At 32.2% G+C, this 20,534-nt stretch overlaps 2 protein-coding genes across 5 annotated transcripts; one reads left to right on the top strand and one right to left on the bottom strand.

Moving 5' to 3' along the window:
- The first annotated feature begins 745 nt into the window (after positions 1-745).
- LOC105217428 (protein anon-37Cs) lies at positions 746-3,224 on the top strand. Of its 2 annotated transcripts, XM_029043554.2 has the most exons (4): positions 746-906; positions 973-2,729; positions 2,819-2,939; positions 2,994-3,224. In XM_029043554.2, the coding sequence occupies exons 1-2, from the start codon at positions 899-901 to the stop codon at positions 2,462-2,464; spliced, it is 1,500 nt and encodes a 499-aa protein (XP_028899387.2). In that variant the 5' UTR covers positions 746-898; the 3' UTR covers positions 2,465-2,729; positions 2,819-2,939; positions 2,994-3,224. The 2 variants fall into 2 exon arrangements, with proteins under 2 accessions (XP_028899387.2, XP_011190720.2); XM_011192418.3 differs by having other exon boundaries at positions 2,819-3,224.
- LOC105217429 (aromatic-L-amino-acid decarboxylase) lies at positions 2,497-9,898 on the bottom strand. 3 transcript variants are annotated; one of them, XM_011192420.3, is made up of 6 exons: positions 9,673-9,898; positions 7,367-7,484; positions 7,168-7,253; positions 4,422-4,656; positions 3,962-4,360; positions 2,497-3,519 (listed from the first exon to the last, which is right to left on the bottom strand). In XM_011192420.3, exons 2-6 carry the CDS (start codon positions 7,439-7,441, stop codon positions 2,806-2,808), a joined length of 1,509 nt encoding a protein of 502 aa, XP_011190722.1. In that variant the 5' UTR covers positions 7,442-7,484; positions 9,673-9,898; the 3' UTR covers positions 2,497-2,805. The 3 variants fall into 3 exon arrangements, with proteins under 3 accessions (XP_011190722.1, XP_011190721.1, XP_011190723.1); XM_011192419.3 differs by having other exon boundaries at positions 7,367-7,487; positions 9,673-9,896; XM_011192421.3 differs by lacking the exon at positions 7,367-7,484.
- Positions 9,899-20,534: the final 10,636 nt, after the last annotated feature.

Genomic DNA, 20,534 nt, shown 5'->3' with positions numbered 1-20,534 from the left:
ACTTTCCGCACAGTGGGTGCTGAAGGATTACGGAGAAATCATCAGCATCTAAAATCTAAAGCTTTCAGAGCGTTTCGAAAAATTTGTTTTAGCTAATAATCGCTTTGAATTGGTAGCTAAAGTCACACTTGGCATTGTTTGTTTCCGAATTAGAGGTGCAAATGAATTGACAAAACGTTTGTTGCAACGGATTTTGGACAAGAAAAAAATCTATATGGTTCAATCGATGCATGCTGGTAAGATTTTCTTACCTTTTTTTTATTTGTGGGATGGATACTAAGGATGAAGATGTGCATTTTGCTTGGACCGCATTTCAAAATGAACTGAGTGAAATGCCGGATATCATTGCCAAATGTGAAAATGCTATAAATGAAATTTCTTTAGAAACTGTAACGAAACGGAAGTCTTTAAATTTAAGTCATATGAATTTATTTCATACGTATGAGAGGATGAAATAAAAGTTGAAACTTACGAAGAAAGTTATATTTTTAAGTTGTGACCTTTTAATTTTACAATACTTGGCGATTGACTCATATAAAAGAATAATTAATATTTTAGTTTAAAAATCTTATTTGTTCATTTCCCATTATTTGGAATAATGCGTACTTTTTCAAGATAGGCTATTTGTCATTTAGTTTTAGACGCGACTGTTTTTAAATTCACAAACAAAGGTGGCAGCACCTTGATGCCAGCTGCTATATTTGCCAAATACACCAAAACACTATAAAAATAAACATATGGCAATGATAACAAATAATAACAAAATTTAACAAAACATTTCGGGCAGAACCTTCAATCAAATATTTTAGTTAAAATAAATTTCCGTTAAAAATTATAAAAATATATTTTTATTTAATAAAAGTGCATAAATTAACTTATAACAAACTAATAAATTGCAATGAGATAGTAAGAATATAGTTTCAAGAACCCAGTGTGTATTTTTTCTAATATTTATTGAACACAAATTTTCAGCATTCGATGTGTTGGGCGTAAACTTCATGGTACAAGCCTGATTGGCAATACTTTTAAAACAATTTATCCAACAGATAGTTTCCATAAACCCAGGAATGAGGTCGCCATTATCGTTATTGGTGCTGGACTTGCTGGTCTATCGGCTGCCAATCACTTAATTCAAAATGGTTTCAAGCAAACAATTGTACTAGAGGCTACAGATCGTTATGGTGGACGTATAATTTCCAAACAATTTGGTGATGCATATTGCGAATTAGGAGCAAAATTTGTGCCCATAAATGTAAAAAATGATACGGTCTACAACATACTGCAAAGCATGCGAGGACTGCCGAAAAAAGTAATACCAAACAAAGATAAAATGTATGTGAATGCGTATGGAGAAAAAGTGGATAAGAAACTACCCGAATTAATAGGCAGACTTTACAAGAGGCTTTGTTCGCATATACAGTTCGATGAAAAATACAAAGCTGGCGCTATGGAAGACCTAAATAATTTACACACATACTTTCAAGCTGAAAAATCAAGGCTGTTAACTTCGGTTTTTAATGGAGAAGACCGAAAAACTGCAAATGAAATATTCAATTCACTCATCAAAGAGTTTGGCAGCCTATTAGGATGCTCTCTTGAATATGTTAATATTGAACATATAACAAAATTGAAAAATGGTGTTAATCATGGCAACTACATTTACATACCTACTGGCTTAGATAATATATTAAGTGTTTTAACAAAAAATCTGTGCAATACTCAGTTGAAGGTTGGAAAGCCAGTTGGTGAAATCAATTGGTATATACCACCAGAAATTGGAGGAAAACGTGTGGCTTGCTTGGATGGTGATGTATATCGTGCCGATCATATAATTTGCACGGTGCCATTGGGTGTACTTAAAATATTTTCGGAAAATATGTTCAGACCATCATTACCAACCAACAAAATAAATTCTATAAAAAAGCTTGGTTTTGGCACACCAGTGAAAATTTATTTCGAATACGAGTGTAATATAGACAGCTGGTTGAAGAGTAGTTTGCGACCATTATGGAGTGCAGATGGTGCCAACGCAGATATGGCATGGACTAAACAAGTGGTTGAAATATCGAAATTGCCCAAAAGCAATAGAGTAGTTGAAATAGTTATTGGTGGTGAATTTTACGACAAAATTGAAAAATTACCAGATCTAGAAGTGCTAACCGAAATAACAAATCTACTACGTACATTATTGAAAAATCAAAATATACCGTATCCCACTTCGGTGTTGCGCTCTAATTGGAGTTCACTAGCATGCTATCTAGGTGGTCGTCCTTACTTCTCCACTGGTAGCACAATAAATGATGTGTTAACATTAGCCGAACCGCTGGGACCCATGTCAAGTCTTCTCTTTGCTGGTGATGCAACCATAGTAGAAGGATTTGGTACTATAGATGGTGCGCACAAGAGTGGCATTAGAGAAGCACAACGCATAATAGACCACTACAACAAACAAACGGCTGTTTAAGTCATAAACCAAAGGAATGAATACAAATGTGATATTTTTTAATTACGCTTTAATAACATGAACTTCACTTTAAAGTTTATAAATAACTTACTTATTAGCATATAACACACAACAACAATGCAAAACTGTTAAAAGCATTAAGTAAATAGTATTTGGCTATAATATCAACAACAATAATTAATTAAGCATTTATGTACTAATGGAATATAGTAGAGAATATTATCAGGCATTCGTTGTCATCGAACCAATTGAAGTACAACTTCAGGTTCGTTCCCTAAATGAGTCATTTATTTTAATTTATTTTTTTAGTCTTCATTTTTAATACAAATCGTTTGATCTCTTTATTCCTTGCAGATGTCATTAGCAGCTTCACTAATTTCATTCCAAGAATAATCCATATCCTCTGACTTGGTAAATCTGGAACAAACCGCCATACGCAAAAAGTACACATCATTGATTTTACTTGGCACCATATGTATGTTACCACGTCCATTGATATGTTTCAATAGCTTCTCACTCTGTTCATTAGGACCCTTTAAACGGAAACAAACCAAACCCATATTGACATCGCCAACAATTTCAAAACGATCATCGGCTCTGCAGAGATCGGCAAAATGTGTAGCGTAACCACAGTGACGTCTTATGTGTGCTTGTAGATTTTGCACGCCATACAAACGTAGTACAAACCACAATTTCAAAGCACGGAAACGACGACCTAATGGAATTTGCCAGTGTCGGTAATCGGGTACTGAACCCTGCATATCATGCTTCAAATACAATGGATCCACATTGAAAGCATTCACTACCCAACTGGGATCTTTCAGCCACATAGCGCTGCAATCGAAATTCACCAGCATCCATTTATGTGGATTGAAATTGAAAGAGTCTGCTGTCTCGATGCCTTTCATCAGGTGACGATATTCGGGACAAATAAAAGCGGCGCCGGCATATGCAGCATCCACATGTATCCATACGCCATACTTGTTGCCAACAGGACCACATTCGTCCAAATAATCGAAGGCACAGGTATTTGTTGTGCCCAACGTGACAACGGCCTGCAAATGCAAATACAAATGTAAATTAGAAATATACTATATATGAATTTACTTCAGTTATGCAGTTATGTTAAGTATAAGAAAGAACAAATATCTCTATATCTGAAGAAAAGTATATCTCTATCAGGCGTTGTACCAAGAAAATCTCTGTAAACTCTAACATGTTAGTTTTAAGCATCTAAATTTAACATTTTGTAGTTAAAAAATCTTTAGCAATATTAATATTCTATTTGTATAGTATTTTTTGCATTATGTAATGTAACAGTAAAAAAGAGTTATAACACATTTGACAAATGGTTCTCAAAGAACACTATGTATACTCAAAAGCTGGATAGTGGCTTTGTTAGCCGTAAAATTATAAAATGTAACAAATTCACTGATAGAAGAATATAGCAAATCTATTTTTGAACTCAAGCAACGAATGTATTTTACTTATACGTACATAGAATGGTATAAGTCCATCTTCCAAATCCTTTTTAATTGCCGCTTCTAATGCCTCACCACGAAGCCGGTTATCCTTATCTGCTGGAACGCCACGCAATTTAACACCACCAAGTAGACCAGCACGCTCAACCGAAGAATGTGCCTGTGAAGAGCTGTAGCCCACCAATTTTGAAATGATTGTGCTCTCACTCCAATCTGGATGTAGTTTCTTAATCTCTTCGATTTTCTTAGCTTTAGCACCCAAAAGTGCCACCAGTGTTGCTTCACTGGCTGTACCTTGTATGACGCCGCCGCCTTTTCCACCAGAACAGGCGAGGAATTCCTTCGGCAAACCAATCATTTTGCCCAACCAATCCAACATGACCACTTCCAATTCGGTACATGCGGGACTAGCAATCTTTTAAAATAAAAAAATGTTTATTGATTTGTATAATGGAACATATTCGCATTCAACCTACCCAAGAGAATCCAATGCATGCAATAGCACCACTTAGCATATCAGCGACTATGGCTGGGTATGAGTTGGCTGTTGGGAAATATGCATGGAATTTGGGACTATGCCAGTGTGTGACGCCAGGCATTATTACACGTTCGATGTCCTTCATAACATCCTCCCAGCTTTCTGGTGTCTCTGGTGCGGCATCGGGAATAAGTGGACGCAAATAACCGGGTTTTACATCGGAAAGGACACGTCTGGAATTGTTGAAAAATATTTAATGTTATTAATAACTATATAAACAGACTAGGTAAGGAGAAGGTTATAAAGAGCAGCCGGTGCTAGCCAAAGAGATTAGTTTTGTATAAAATTTAAGCTAGTGGGATATATGTATGAATGTATGCCTTTAGCCAAAGTTATATCGGGATACCTTTCAGTTTAGCGTGACATCACTTCTACTCCAAAGAAAATTTACCAATAACAGGTCTTTTTTAAAATCAACACAATTTTTGTTTACAACTAATATTGAAATAGTATTGTTCACCAATAAAGCAATAACTTGTACTTGTAAAGTGTCTAATGTTGCTTAAATTCAATGAAATTAACGCCATAAATGCAGCCTAATGTCGTTCGCATTATCACACATTTATTTCACATTTAATTAGCTGTTGAATTACAAGGTTAGCTAATTACTTGTAGCTAAGATTAACACAGCTCACATAAAAATCTACATGCTCATACATACATATGTAGGTACGAAATCACAGAGTTCCATTGAAGAATAAACACACGTGCAACGTTTTTGCTCATTCAGCTGGCTGATTTTTTTACAGTTTTGTAACTGAAGGTTTAAATGCTAATTATGAATTGTAGTAAGAAATGAAAGTGCGGAACCTGTCGTTTGGTTTGACCTTAAGGCGTGACTAAGAAAATGTACCGATTGTTTTGTACTTTTGCTTATATAATTTTTTGTATTTCAATGTCAGTATTTGAAAGTGAGAATTATTGATGGAATGGAGCGTAACTAAATTAAAATGCAAATGTGTATATACTTCGGATAAATGTACACAATTGTAACTAATCCTCAACTGGTTTTTTAATGTAAAAACCCACTTGAGTTAAAATTGTATAAGCAATACACAAACTCCGTACAATTTAAAATTTAAATTTTAGCAACAAAGTTATCAGGTGTATCATTTTAAAGATAATGGGAATATTCTTACACAAGCTGATTACAGTCTTTACTGTCACATCGGAAATAAGCAACCAGTTATTATTTCCTATAATATCTATTTCCCTATAATCAAATATTTCAAATAAGGGATCCTATACATATATATTGAGATAAATTATTTCTGAGACTAAATAAACTAATTTAAAATTCATACATTATCATTATAAGATTAAATAAGACGACAAAGTAAATATTTAGAATAAATATTTTTAATTTTGCCGAGTTAGCATTTGATAACGCAAAAAATATCATTATTTTCAAATTCAGTGTACAAAGCACAGTACAAATACATAAACTGAAGTATAAAATCACATTTCCTTGTGACGGTTTTGATCACTCAAAATTATGCATCACGAAAACATCACTTTTCGGCCAATATCATTTATTTCTTGCTTATTGTATGTATCTTTTTAAACTTGAAAAGCGAATTTCTAAACAAAATCAGCTGATTGTTTTCGGTCTCAATGGTTTTTGTAATTTATATGCTTTGGAAGAGAATTTTCATGTTAAGGGTTTTGGGGAGTCAGGTTTTACAAAAACCCTTAAGAAATTTTTCAGATTAAGATATACTTTAGCTACTTTTTTGTGTTGAAAATATACATATATGTATTTTGTCTTATTTCGCAATATTAAATCTTACTATTATCATTCCATATACATATGTATGTAAATATTTATTGTTTACAATTTATTGAAATATCGAGTGCATATGAAACAAATACTAGTATTTGGGTTTACTACAAATCGATGCTATTTATTTCGATTATATTTTGTTTTTAGACTAAACACAGTTTATGCCTTTCCCGTTCTTAATTTTTCAAATTAATCACAATATGCCATACGTAAGTAAATTTGTATTGATAATACATGAGTATGTATTATACTTTAAATTATAAGTGGCTTGTCTCGTTATATGATTTCAATCATCATGAGTATAAATTTTAATGTTTACATCTCTGTTAGTTACTTGACAAATTTCTCTTAAGGAGGGAACCGCAAGTTCTAATGGATTTTAAGAGGTGATTTAGAATGATAGATGTGATTCGAAATACAATTAGACGTTTATCATTTTCTACCGAAAATTCAGCACTAGGCTAGAGAGCTCTGATCAAACCAAGGTCTACATGGAGATAGTCTGTATGGAGATAGTGCGAACTTCTAAGCATTACCAAGTTGGTCTTTCAACAATTTTGATACAATACTTTTGTCGAAATATGTTTATTAATAATTTCATTTGAGAGACACACAATTTTTACTATCACAATTGAAATAGTACATTTCACTGAGTGATTAACACGCTCACTCTTAATTATTGTTTATTGGGAAATATTAACGTGCTGGAGTTCATCGGTTCTGAACCAGAAATGAGTCTCCCTAATTAAAGTCTCGAAAAATGTATGAAACAGAACCAATCTACACCAAGAAATCCGATTTTAATATAAATATCTATCGGATAACTCAATCAGTATATTTGGGATCAATGAAATGTGATAATTTTCCCTAAATGTAGTAAATTATATAATCTACTACTTACCTATCGCGTATATTCTCCAAATAATCGGCGATATAGTCAACCATAGATTTAGCAAAATCTTTGAACTCTGGTGCTTCCATGTCGATCTAAGGGTTAAAGGAATAAAATATATTTATTATTGTAAACTCAAATTTTCAATTACAGTTAAAAATAGTTTTCTAATAATATACCATTTAAAAAATATTAGTTTCCAACTTACCGACACGTTCGGATCAAGCTTATCCATATTAATATCAGAAACACCCTTCACCAAATTTTCCAAATTGTTATTCATTTTATTGAAGAATGAGTGCTTAATAAATGTTGAGTGTTATTTTCTTCTTTATAGAGAGATAACAGAGGAAGAAATAAATTAATTAAAAGCAGCTACAAAGCAAGTTAGTGATCATTAATATGTTTGTTAATAAGGCAGGTGTTCAATATATGCATATGTATAAATAGTGCTAGTTTCATTAATTTATTTTCGTACGTATGTAGTTACTACTACCTAAATAACTTATTTATAATTGTTTATCTTTTCATTTAACATGAGAGTACCACTTAGCCAGTTTTATAGCCTTCACTGAAATATTTATGTACATATGGCAATGTTGTAGAATAATAAACTAACAATCAAAAATTTTTTTTAAATGAAATTTCGAATGTTCTTAATTCATTATACGATAATGGGAAGTCCTGAAACTAAAAATGTGTTTAATTTTCTCTCATAAACATAACAATCATTCATACATATGTACATTTACAAGTAAATTTTTAGTTGGTCTAGCTTTTAAAGATTTGCAGTGCAATAGAAATATGAGAAAAACACTTCAAAAGGTTTATCAATCGCAAGTAATTCCAAAAATATTTGTTATCATTTGTTCGATTCTTAAACGTGTTTATAATTAAGTATTGTATATTGTGAGATCATAAGTAAATAGTTTATCACTGAATTGTATCAACCGATGTAATTTTGAGATTTAAAGGTGCTATTGAACTTTCCTAATTCAAATCACCATAATCCACAAAAAATACTTCGAGTTATTGAAGTTTTCAAAAAACATAAAATTTTCAAAAAATCTTTAAAATAGAAATTTTTACACAGATTTATTTATTTACTTCGTTTTTTTTGTGTTCTGTAATTTTTGGTTGAATGTATTTTTTTTGCTTGTTTATGAAAATAGATTCTAATCTGTTTAGTGCTTTGTTGAGATCGTCAGTTGTATAAATATTCGTATTTAAATAGGAATTTAAAATTGCAAAGGAATGCATTACATCATTTTTGCATAGCGGTTGAATAACTGTTTACGAAGTGGGATTTCCCCGAAAATGCTATTTAGAGCATCACGTGACAATTTAAAATATCAATTTATGGAAGGAAACTTTTATGTAATTTCACTTCTATTGCCTATTCAAGAGTTCGAGTTATAGAATAAAACAAAATTGTGATTAAAATAATTATTGATGATTAGCATTGGCGAAATAACGCGAATTAACCTAGTAATCGTTATTTAAACAATTTTGAAATGGAAAAAAATATTTACATAAGTGCTAACATATTACTTTTAAACTTCACTTTATCCAAAACTCTATTATTATACGAAGTACGGTAATTTTTTTAAGTATTTTTATATTGTTTTTATATTTTTGTTTAAAAAATCTCAAACTATCAATCACAAATTAAGAACACATGAATTAAAAAAAAAGTTAGTAGAAACACATTGCTAAGACTTTTAACATAATTGCATTGATGATATTTTTGATTTAAAAGTAAGTAAATTAATTATATTTTTATAAAAAAAAATATATTTTTTATTTTAATAATTAACCCTTTTTAGTTTCCATTAAAAAATACCTAAAGGTATATAGTAATATGAATACATATCTGTAAATTTATTATGTATGTTATGTTTTCTTTTCGTGTTACGCCCCAGACTTATGCGCACCGAAAACCATTGGCAAAGATTCAATGTAAATATTTGAGACATACATACATTTATCTATGTGCTTATGTACACTTTATGCGATTTATGCAAATGTACTTTGCTTAAAAGCTTATTCGTAATATGGTTAGCCTTGTTATTTGTGTATCGAATCGAAAGATAATTAAAAGAATATGAATTAATAAAGTAAATTTGTGCAGGTATATAATTTATGTGAGTGCTTAAGCATGTGTTTATACATATATATTTAAGCTTTAAAATACACAGACTTTTGTAACAGCAATTTAGTTAGCGAAGCATTATACCTATAGTAAAGCATAAGAAATTCTGTTAATGCACTTATTAGCCACTTCAAATATACTTAGATATCTAAATTAGTATATGCACTTATAAATTTGTATGTATACGGATTAATAACGCACGACTATTGACAAAGTCACTATACTAGAATTTTATATTTATAATTTTGAGTCATTTATTAAATTTAATAAATTATAATAAAAAAAAACAATCGCTCTGCATTATTCAACGCATCCTTTATAGTGGTTTGTATGTTTATTAAATTTATCCTCAGCACACTCACCACAATTTAGCTCTGTGTATATGTATGTATTTATGCACTTCTTTACACTTTGTAATTCTTGGTAATTTTTATGAGCAACGAATTCAATTAAACTGTCGCACTTCCAATAAAATACAATCAAACCTATTAGCACTATAATACTTGTATACTAATATATTTATACAGAACAAAACGAGTGAGCTCGCGGCAATGCTGTTGACTACTCTTCGAGTTAACTAAAGCACGAGCGTTTATTAACTGAAAAGACTTCAGTGATTGAAGCGAAATTTAAAGCAAAAAGCCCCGCAGGACCGGTTCAGCAAAAGCGGAGCAATGAAAATGCGCAGGTGCCTTCTAAATATACATACATACATATACACAGTCATATAATACATTGTAACAACAAGTGGTTGGTTGAATGCTCGTTCACATTAGTATACATACATACACACACTTACAATATATTTTTTTGTATATTTCTAGATATACATACATAGCTACAGAAGTATGTTTGCTTGACTCTATGAATGTAACTTGTAGCGCTTAATCAGCGTTAGATGCAAGCGAGTCTTATCAGAAAAACCCAACTACTCGTACAAATAAAACGGAAACAGCTTCTTATCGGTCGAAGTGTGAGGAATTTAACTGCATCAGTGGAAAATTGTATATGCAGCAGCTCACGAGAACGTTTGCGTTAAAAATCTTAGCAAAAAAACATAAACACTCTCATAAGTATATAATAATTATATATATATATTAATATTAATGTTATATATATATATATTATAATTAATGTATATATTTGGTCTAGGAACCGCTTACGCGATTATAGCCGAATCCACCAGACCGCGCCATTCTTTTCTTCTTGTTGCTTTCTGGCGCCAAGCCAGTTCCCACTTGGTCTCTCCAACCGAGTGGAGGTCGTCCTCTTCCACGGCTTCCTCCTGCGGGTACTGCATCGAACACTTTCAGAGCTGGAGTGTTTTCATGCATTCGAATAAAATGTTCTAACCAACGAAGGCGCTGCCTTTTTATTCGCTGAACTATGTCAATGTCGTCGTATAAATCGTACAGCTCATCATTCCATCGTCTGCAGTATTCGCCGTTGCCAATGTTCAGAGGACCATAAATCTTCCGCAAAATCTTTCTCTCGAAAACCCCAAGAGTCGTCTCATCGGATGTTGTCATCGTCCACGCTTCTGCGCCATACATCAGGACGGGAATAATGAACGAATTGTAGGGTTTGATTTTGGTTCGTCAAGAGAGGGCTTTACTTTTCAATTGCCTACTAAGTCCAAAGTAGCACCTGTTGGAAAGAGTGATTCTGCGTTGGATTTCGAGGCTGACAGTTTGTTTGATGACAGGAGATATTTCGTCTTGTCCTCATTCACCACCAGACCCATACGCTTTGCTTCCTTATCCAGCCTGGAAAAGGCAGAGGGTGGTCCGGCGCGGTTGTTGCTTCCGATGATATCAATATCATCGGCGTACGCCGGTAACTCTTATAGAACGCCAGTAACTCTTATAGAAGATTGTACTTTCTCTATTTAGCTCTGCAGATCGTATTATTTTTTCCAGCAATAAATTGAAGAAGTCTCACGATAGTGAGTCATCCTGTATTAAACCTTGAACGGCTCGGTGAGGTCCTTCCCGATCCTGACGGAGCTTTTGGTGTTGCTCAACTTCAGTTTACATAGCCGTATTAGTTTTGCAGGGATACCAAATTCAGATATTGCGGCATATAGGCAGCTCCTCTTCGTGCTATCGAAGGCAGCTTTAAAATCGATGAAAAGGAGGTGAGTATCGATTCTTCGCTCTCGGGTCTTTTCCAAGATATGGCGCATGGTGAATATCTGGTCCATGGTGGATTTTCCAGGTCTAAAGCCACATTGATAAGGTCCAATCAGTTCAATGACGGTGGGATTTAGTGTTTCACACAGTACGCTCGATAGAACCTTATAAGCGATGTTAAGGAGGCTTATCCCACGATAGTTGGCGCAGATTGTGGGGTCTCCCTTTTTATGGATAGTTTATATACATAGTTTATTTTTTGTAAATATGTCAATGTATACATACATATATCTTTTGATCTTCATATACATACATACATATACATATGTATGTATTAATAAATAATTACAAAATTAAGCCAAAAAGTACCAAAGTGGACCAAACGCTTGCCCACGCGTCATTTCACATTAGTCCGATTAAACGGAAAATGTGTGATTTTAATAATATACATAGAAATTAATAACTAAATTTCTTAATTTTGAAATTTACAAGAAATTTTGCAATTCTCCGCAACAATGAGCGAGCAGACCAAAATTCAACAGAAATTTAGTGTCCCGTACAATTCCTGCAGAAACTTGGGTGCTGACCAAAATTTGCAGGAATTGTATTATAGTTCGATGGATCATCGCTCCGCCGCTGTCAATTTCACACTAAATTCGAGCACTGCAACTGTCGACAGAATTGTTTAGATCTTAAGTGCCAATTGTAGTTGAAGAGCAGTATAAAAATATCAATAAAGAGAAACAGACGTTGCTGTTCATTAAAAATAAATAAAAAGTTTTATTTATTTACATATGTATTTATATAATACTGTGTTGTAATTGTGAAAAATTAAAGTCTAATAAAAGTGTAAAGTAGTTTATTGAGTATAAATAAATACAATAATAATTAATAAATACAAGATTAACGTTAAAAAAAGTAAGTTATAAAAGTGAACTGCTGGAACTGGTACTAATGATTAGGTTCTCTTCTCCGATGGTACCGAACTATAGAGTTCATACATACATTCATACATAGGTGAATACATCCCATATGCGTGCGATTTATGTTGGTGACAGTGAACCTTTCCCTTTTCTCGGAAATGGATCATTTAGTTTGAAGTAGCAGCCACTAATGGCGCTGATAGCTTGAAATGCTTTATTTATGGTAAATGACAAATTCCGCAGTTGAGGTATATGCTTGTAAGTGGCATGAACTCAAAATGTTTTTGGTTCGAACCACGCTTGTGGACCGTAATTATTATATTATACAATATGCATTTTTTCAGTGAAGAGTTGTGAAAAACTATAATTTTAATTCAAATTGTATAGAAAAAAAGGAAATTTTTAAGTTACCTGGCCATTTTTGAGCGAGATTAACTTCGAACTTTTTTATTCAAATGGAATTATTCTTACCAATAAAAGAACACTTTGCACTGCTTTCAGTTGCGATTAGAAATTTGTATTTATCGAATTGGATCTAGAAATAATCAACAGTTTCATATTGTTAAGTTTAAATGGATCGTGATGGGATACGATTTCAGAAAAAAAAATTAGAATCTCTAAGCACATTATCTTTTCCCATCTGTATCTTTTTGCCTAATTGCCTAATTTGTTATAGGCTCAGTAAATTTCGTTTCGTCACAAAGAAGAATCGGAGATTAACTGTAAAACTCTAACCTTGCATTGTAGCCAAATAAAATTTAGTCAGCTATGTATTTACTGCCAGATAATCAAACCTCAAGTAGAAAAGCTTTCGAAGAATTATATCATATATGTATGCACATATGTATCTTTTCATAAAAAGTCAGTTATTGTTGTTGTAGCGACAGATAATATTCCACAAATAATTTGGATCAATGCTAACGACCCTCCGGTTACGTAGACCCAACTGTCGTGGGAACGATTGGAGATCAGTTTTCCGTTGCTGCACTCATAGGAGGTTTTATTACGTTCCGAATGTTTTCTTGCTTTCCCGTTTTAGAGCTCTTGCGAAAGCTTAACTCCGTCTATTAATAATAAACTTATCACAACATAAGGTTTACCAGAAGATTACATATCTAGCTTTATAATTACATAATTTTAATAAAATAAATTAAATTCCAAACTTTTTTGGGCCCTTATCTCGTACTCTACACTGATACGGCCCTGACTAACATAACCCTGGAAGTATACATCTAGGAAAGTATGTGCTAGATATGTGTGTATGAAGTATAGTTACGAACATACATACGTACAACATTCACTTTTAACTCTTGTGCTACAATAACAGTTCACAAGTTAATATTGTACATACATATTATGTATACCTAAAATCATACATATTTACAAAGCTTTGCAGATGCATGACTGTCGTGTGTCCATGAATATATCTAGATAAATAAATGTGATTATATGTTGTATGTATGTACATCATCTATACAGTTGTTCTATTCAAACTCTTATTTGCTTTTATAAAAGCAAAAACGATTTACAGACATATATGTATGTATACATGCATATGTACATAAATAAGTACCCAAGTACGTACACGCTCTTTTCGAAAAACAAACGCTTTTAATTAATTAAATATTTTTTTCTGCCGAACTGGTATCGATACCATTCTCAATTGAGTGAATCATAAGACACTTTAAAATCACAATTTCGACCAGTTTCGCTTTTTGTGAAACAGTTATTTAGTTAATTACACTATAAGCAAATGCTTGAACTGTTAAAGCGCCGACTCGGCGTTGTTGACGCGTGATTATTAGGAGATACATACGTATATATACATATGTATGTATGTACAAATGTACATTATACAAATGTACATTTGCAGTCTTAAATTTTGTATGGCAGTATTTAACTTATAAGTTTTGGAGGTGTGCTCAGATATGTACATATATGTATGTATAAGTATACATACCTACAAATACAAATACATAGTCCAAAGATTGACTATACACATTAATAGTCTACTTATGTATATTTGAGCCATTTAAACTTGATTTTCAGCTTATAAAAATGGTCCACAAATAGTTAATGCAAATGCATTCGTTTGGAAAAGAACATTCCCAATTTGAATGATCTAATAAGGACATATAAATATATGGAAATATTTCTGATAAAACGAATGTTGCATAAAATATAATAGGCGCCTTCTATTCATCACTTGTCTCGAAAACATTTAAACCTGCCTTCTTTAAAAATATATTACAAATAAAAGCAATAACAAACTAGTCAAATTGAATACAATTCATAGAATTCACTTGAAAGTGTGAAACATGAGGCAAAAACGGTGGAACTTTAAGAATTAATGAATTTTTCAAAGTAAAAAAAATGTACGGGAAATCCTCGTAAGAATCAAGATGTTTAATGATAGATAGTGATAGTGACTCGTCTTAATGACTGACAAGTAGTAATTTTCACCTGCCGTGACTGTTACAGATGAACTTCCAAACTTCCTTAACTCGAAGTTGTTCATAACTCGAATCCTTGAATTGGCAATATATGCAAGTCAAATGTCATACAAATTTCTTTCCATAAATCTAACTTTTCGGCAAGGGCATAATACAAAATTTTAAATTTTTCTATCGAAGCTGAATTTTAAAAAAGTTCCTACATATCGTATGGAGGTGAACAAACAATGGATTGCATAAATCATGTAACAAAGGCATGGAATACAGGTGTCAAGAGTCAAATATTTATTTTATATTCGACTTGAGTTGGTGGAATATAAATATTAAAATTTTAAAATATATATGTACATATAATAAATGTTAAATTTCTAACAGTCATATTTTGTTGATACAAGTTCCAGTGAATATAAAGCAAATGATTTAGTTTCAAGAAAACTTGTTCACAATAAATGTGACTAAAAATAAATCCGTTAAAATTCTGAGAAGACAAATTTTTATAAATGACAGGAAAGTCCAAGCTAACAATTTAAAAATCAAGTAAGAAGAAAATATGCAGAATTCCTAAATTAAATATGTACGTGTTGGCTATATCAGGGACTAAACCGACTTAATCTAAAAACCTATGTTGGTCAATAAAGCATATGCCCTCAAATTTATAAGAATATCATACAAATTGTGCCATATACATGCATATGTATGTACATTTGTATACCAGAAAAATAAAAAGGAAAGTCGAATTTCTATATTAGGTATGTAATGATTTTCTAAGAATTCTTACATATAGTGACCGATATACATACATACATATGTATGTATATGATATAACGTTAACCGCAAGTAATTACATTAGATATGTACATACATATATGGTGCTAGGGAAAGTACTGAACCGATTTTATCCATATTGAACGCAAAACTACATTACTATTTAGTATTTTCTGTATAAAGTTATTGTCGATGTTTAATACCAATTTTTAATCATTATTTATTTATCTCATATTTAAACTTTTTCATTCAACTATTTCCCACTGTTTGACGTAATCTCAATCGTTGCGAATGCACAATAACAGCATACAACATAATAATAACAACAACAACTAACATCAAATCTGTGCTTTACCCTGCTCCTAACCACTTTCATTAGCTTCGTTAGCTCCAGTGATTTTTCGACTTCTAAAGTGGTCACGAGCAAATACTAACGTACATGTGTACACACACATAAATTATGAGTCAGCATTTGCTACCAAATAAAGGGTGTTTCAATGTCAAATTTGACTTCAATGCAAATTTAATTTGTAGCAACGGTGGATCAGCAAAATTCCTTGAGATATTTAAGTAAATGTACATATGTATATGTTTCAATATCACAAATTAAAACAAAAGTTATAGCAAAAGGCATAATGATTACCGCGATTTTTCATAAAAATTATACATACAAATATTCACAATTAAATGCAATAAATAAATAAAAAATAAATTTAAAAAATAATAAGAAAATACAAAATTTCTTAAAGAGCAAAAATCCAATTAACAAGATATCGTTCGCCTATTGGCATACCCTATGTATTGAGAGTCGTTTTCAGAAAATACCAACGTCACAGCTTCGGCGTTGACGATGGTTACGCAGCATACGGTCGCATCAATAACTACACACATCCAAATACTTATAAACGTGCGAATGTGAGTTATGCATGGATAAATAGGGGTTTCCTCACTCTCGACACACTTTTACGATACATGCATACATACATATGCGCACAACTACTCTTGCTATCAACAAGTTGGGAGTTACCATTGACTAATGGGCGCCAAAATACTCTCCTCCACACCCATTTACGTCAATCAATATTATGCGCTCAAGAGCCACTCGTTGCTGAAATCTGCAAAGCAAAGTGACAAAGGCAATTCTCCAATAGTTCTGATTTCATTTCATTTATATATGCGTTTGAATGGACTTAAAAGCGCACAGCGGTGGGCACAAAATTGTAAACAGTGTGGGAAGAAAAATAATTTGTAATATGTTTATAAATATGAGAATGCACCTGTAATAATATAAGAATGAGAATGTAATTTGTAGATATTGTTTGGCAATAATTAGCTCCTAAATACAGTGGAACTTCTCTAATTCGAATCGCCATAATCCACAAAAAAACTTCGAGTTACGCAGACTTCGAGTTATAGAAATTTTCATTAAAACATAATTTTTTCAAACAGCTTTAAATATAGATTTAAACTCAATTTTATTTATTTACTTTGCATAAAGTTGTATGTACATATATACGTTAAAACATGTATTCTGTAATTTTGTTTGTTGCAGTTTCATATTTTGGGGCTCTTGAGGTCTGAATTCCATGCCTTTGTTATACGATTTATGTAATCCATAAGTATAATATCATATTTTTTTAGCCTCCATTCAATATAGAGAGACTCTTTTAAAATACTGCCTCGGTAGTAAAATTTAAAATTTTTTATTATCCTCTGGTCGATTCAATTTATGGAATGAATTTTGTATGAAATTTTACTTCTATTGTCATTTCAAGAGTTTGAGTTATAGAAGTTCGAGTTATGAAAGACAATTTGTATGAAATTTGATTTCTTAACCGTATTGCCAATTCAAAAGTGCGAGTTATGGCGACCTTCGACTTATAGAAGTTCGAGTTATGGAAGTTCCGGTGTATATATATATGTATGTATGTATAATATATGAATGTACAATTTACTCTTCACTGAACATTTACCGATCTTTTCCTTCCGTATAAAGTATACGACTTGATGTTGTCTAACAAATGGGGTCGACTCTAAAAGACTATAACGGACGCGTCGATTATTTTTTCCTAATCCAAAACTACTTATATTTCAAAACAAATTCTGAAACTAAAACACAATTATAAACCGATATGATAATATGGATTATTATTAAAACCCATTAATTACTCTTACATTACTCTTACTTCTTTTTCTATAATTAAAGTGTAAATATAGTGTTAAACCACTTTTTATTAATACATTATAAATATTGTAAAGACTCTTTTTAATTTACATTGTACATATGAACATACATATATTGTATATGTATCTGTATATGTATTATAAAATGTTATATTGATACCAATTATTCTTCCCGTTTATAAATTATAATAATATTTGTTTAATGTAAATAATTTGTAAAAACTTGTTACGAAAGCAAGTAAGGAACCGAATATTTTATACCTTTTATACTCCGAACATTTTATATACTCTCGCAATTTATTTATGTAATTTTATTAAGGTAACTCACAATTTGTTTCACTTATTTTGCATAAAGACCACTAGTATATCAAGTGAACAAAACTATTATACTCTCCTAGCAACTTTGTTGCGAGGCTATAATAATTATTCTCAAACTTTATCTTACAACGTATGTATGTATCTAAATAGTTGGACGCCATTGTCCACATGTTGGATTTCTTTCCGAATTTTTATTTACTTATTTTTGTAAATGTAACCGTGTATATGTGGAAATATCTGATTAAAAACAACATAAACATGAGCTAAAAGAATTTCCAAGTATAATAAATAATTCATGGATTTAAATAACTTTGGTACTTTGATAGCCCTTTCTGGAAAACTATTATAGTCTACTACGCGTTTATTAAATGAAGCTACTGGTCTGAGCATTCAGCATCGTCCTAATTCCAAGTCCTCTTGTACATATGTACATATGTATGTCTATACATATAATTTATATAACACAAAAGTGAAGTTATATGATGCTATTCTCGGCAGTTATTGACGCTTTTACTTCCAGAACAGCGCTGAAAATAGTTATTGATGTACATATGTTTTGCTTCGGAAAAGTGTCTAATTTCTTCGAAAATATTCCTAGAGACCTAGTTTGAAATTTGCTTTATAATTACAGTATACTCTCGAAAAGTAAATTCTCAGAAAGTAAATAATCGCGGAAAAGTTAATCACTTTAAGATTACACATGCACCTCGAAAAGGTAATTTTTTTTAATTTACAAAAAGGAAATTTTTTTAATTTACTTTTCAGAGAGTGCGATAAAAAAATCGAAACGAAGCAAGCAGCGTTTTTTACGATGTTGCAAAATCACTTGCGCTCTTGTTTATCGCGTCTTTTTAGTAAATAAGCTCTCCTACTTGATCCACTGGTTTAAAAATGAAAAAGATGCAAATCAATCAATGAATTGTTAAAAATGGTCAGAAAATATATTGCAAAAGAATATCCAAGATTTTTTCTCTTCATAGTAAATACATATGTATGTATGTATGTAAATGTAAATATGTTTTTCATGTAAATCCATATGTTGAATTTGATTAATGAATTTTTTAAGTTTAAAAATGCATTTAATATTATAAAAACAGATAATTTATGTATATATTTGGAAAAGTAAATTATTCGAAAAAGTAAATTACCCAAAATACCAATCGATTTACTTTTCGAGAGTATACTGTATTTAACACCAGTAAAGATCCGCCTGATAATATAAGGAATTTCGTGGTATTGATATCAAATAATAATTTGGATATGTCATCGCACTGCAAAAACTTTTGACCTAGATAACTTCATATGATTGCTAACCGTTCATATATGTAGTTGGTGGCACTTCTTTTGGAAAGTGTAGTTTTTATGCTATGTTTAGGTTTGGTTAGGTCAAAGGATACATCTGTCCTTTGTGACACCTGTATACTCCTTACTGATCACTAAGACCATTATGATTCCACAAAGCAGACAATGACTAATAAGTACAGCAATGATTGCGGATGGATGAGCCTTCTTGAGCTTGAAAAACCATTTTCGATCCACCGCGGGCCAGAAAGATCTCGATACTGCATACATAGGTGCTGGTTGTTGTCCAGTGTGTGCATGGTTTAGCGAAAGTGGACCACGGACCACACCCGCTTCCACTCCGACGTCAATGTTGCAAGCTCGTTCGCTTTGCAGTTTTCAGCGATTCCGCGGTGACCACACAAGTCGAATTGCAAATTAATTCGAAGCTACTGATAAGTATGTTAGACTACTATGTTACTAGCTTAGAGCATACTGTCATCGAATCCAAGGTCAGTATTGCCACTTTGTCGGAGTGAATACACACCCCTCTGATGCCGCACTTCGGAACAGTTTGTCTACTGCTAGTCCAATAGCAGCCACCTCTGCCTGAATGACGCTGCAAATGTCTAGCAACCGAAAACTGGAGGTAATTGAGAATTTCCCACCTTCCACCTTCCCCCATAAGCTTCAATCTATCCGTCACTGTGCCTCTTCTCCATTGATTTCTCACCTCCCGCTATGGACGTGGTTCCGCGGTGCAATGGTCTAAATCAGGGATGCACGTTAAATGACGGTTCGTCCATATAACTTGAGAAAAAATTTAGATATATTTTTAAAATTTGGCACACTTGTTTCTTGGTACTATAAATAAGGTGGTTTTGTAGATTGGCGAAGTCGGACCACTAACACGCTTACAAAATGGCGATAACCGAAAAGCTATAATGTACTAAAACTAAGCCATAAAGTAACGAAACCAAATTTGGTCTGCCAAAAACGGGTCTCTAGCCCACATATAACTGATATATGGCTTTCCAAACTTCCGGTGGACTTATACCGTATATATCGGTTAAGGAGTGAGATATCATAGTAAAATTAACTGAACGTATAATCTTCGATATGATGAAGTGGGGTGAGAAAAATGAGTAAAAACGGTCCAGGTATTACA

This window comes from Zeugodacus cucurbitae, chromosome 3 (assembly GCF_028554725.1).
Source record: "Zeugodacus cucurbitae isolate PBARC_wt_2022May chromosome 3, idZeuCucr1.2, whole genome shotgun sequence".
In the NCBI taxonomy this organism is placed as follows: Eukaryota; Metazoa; Arthropoda; class Insecta; order Diptera; family Tephritidae; genus Zeugodacus; species Zeugodacus cucurbitae.
Note: the sequence above shows the minus strand (reverse complement) of the source record. Positions and strands in the feature narration are given on the sequence as shown.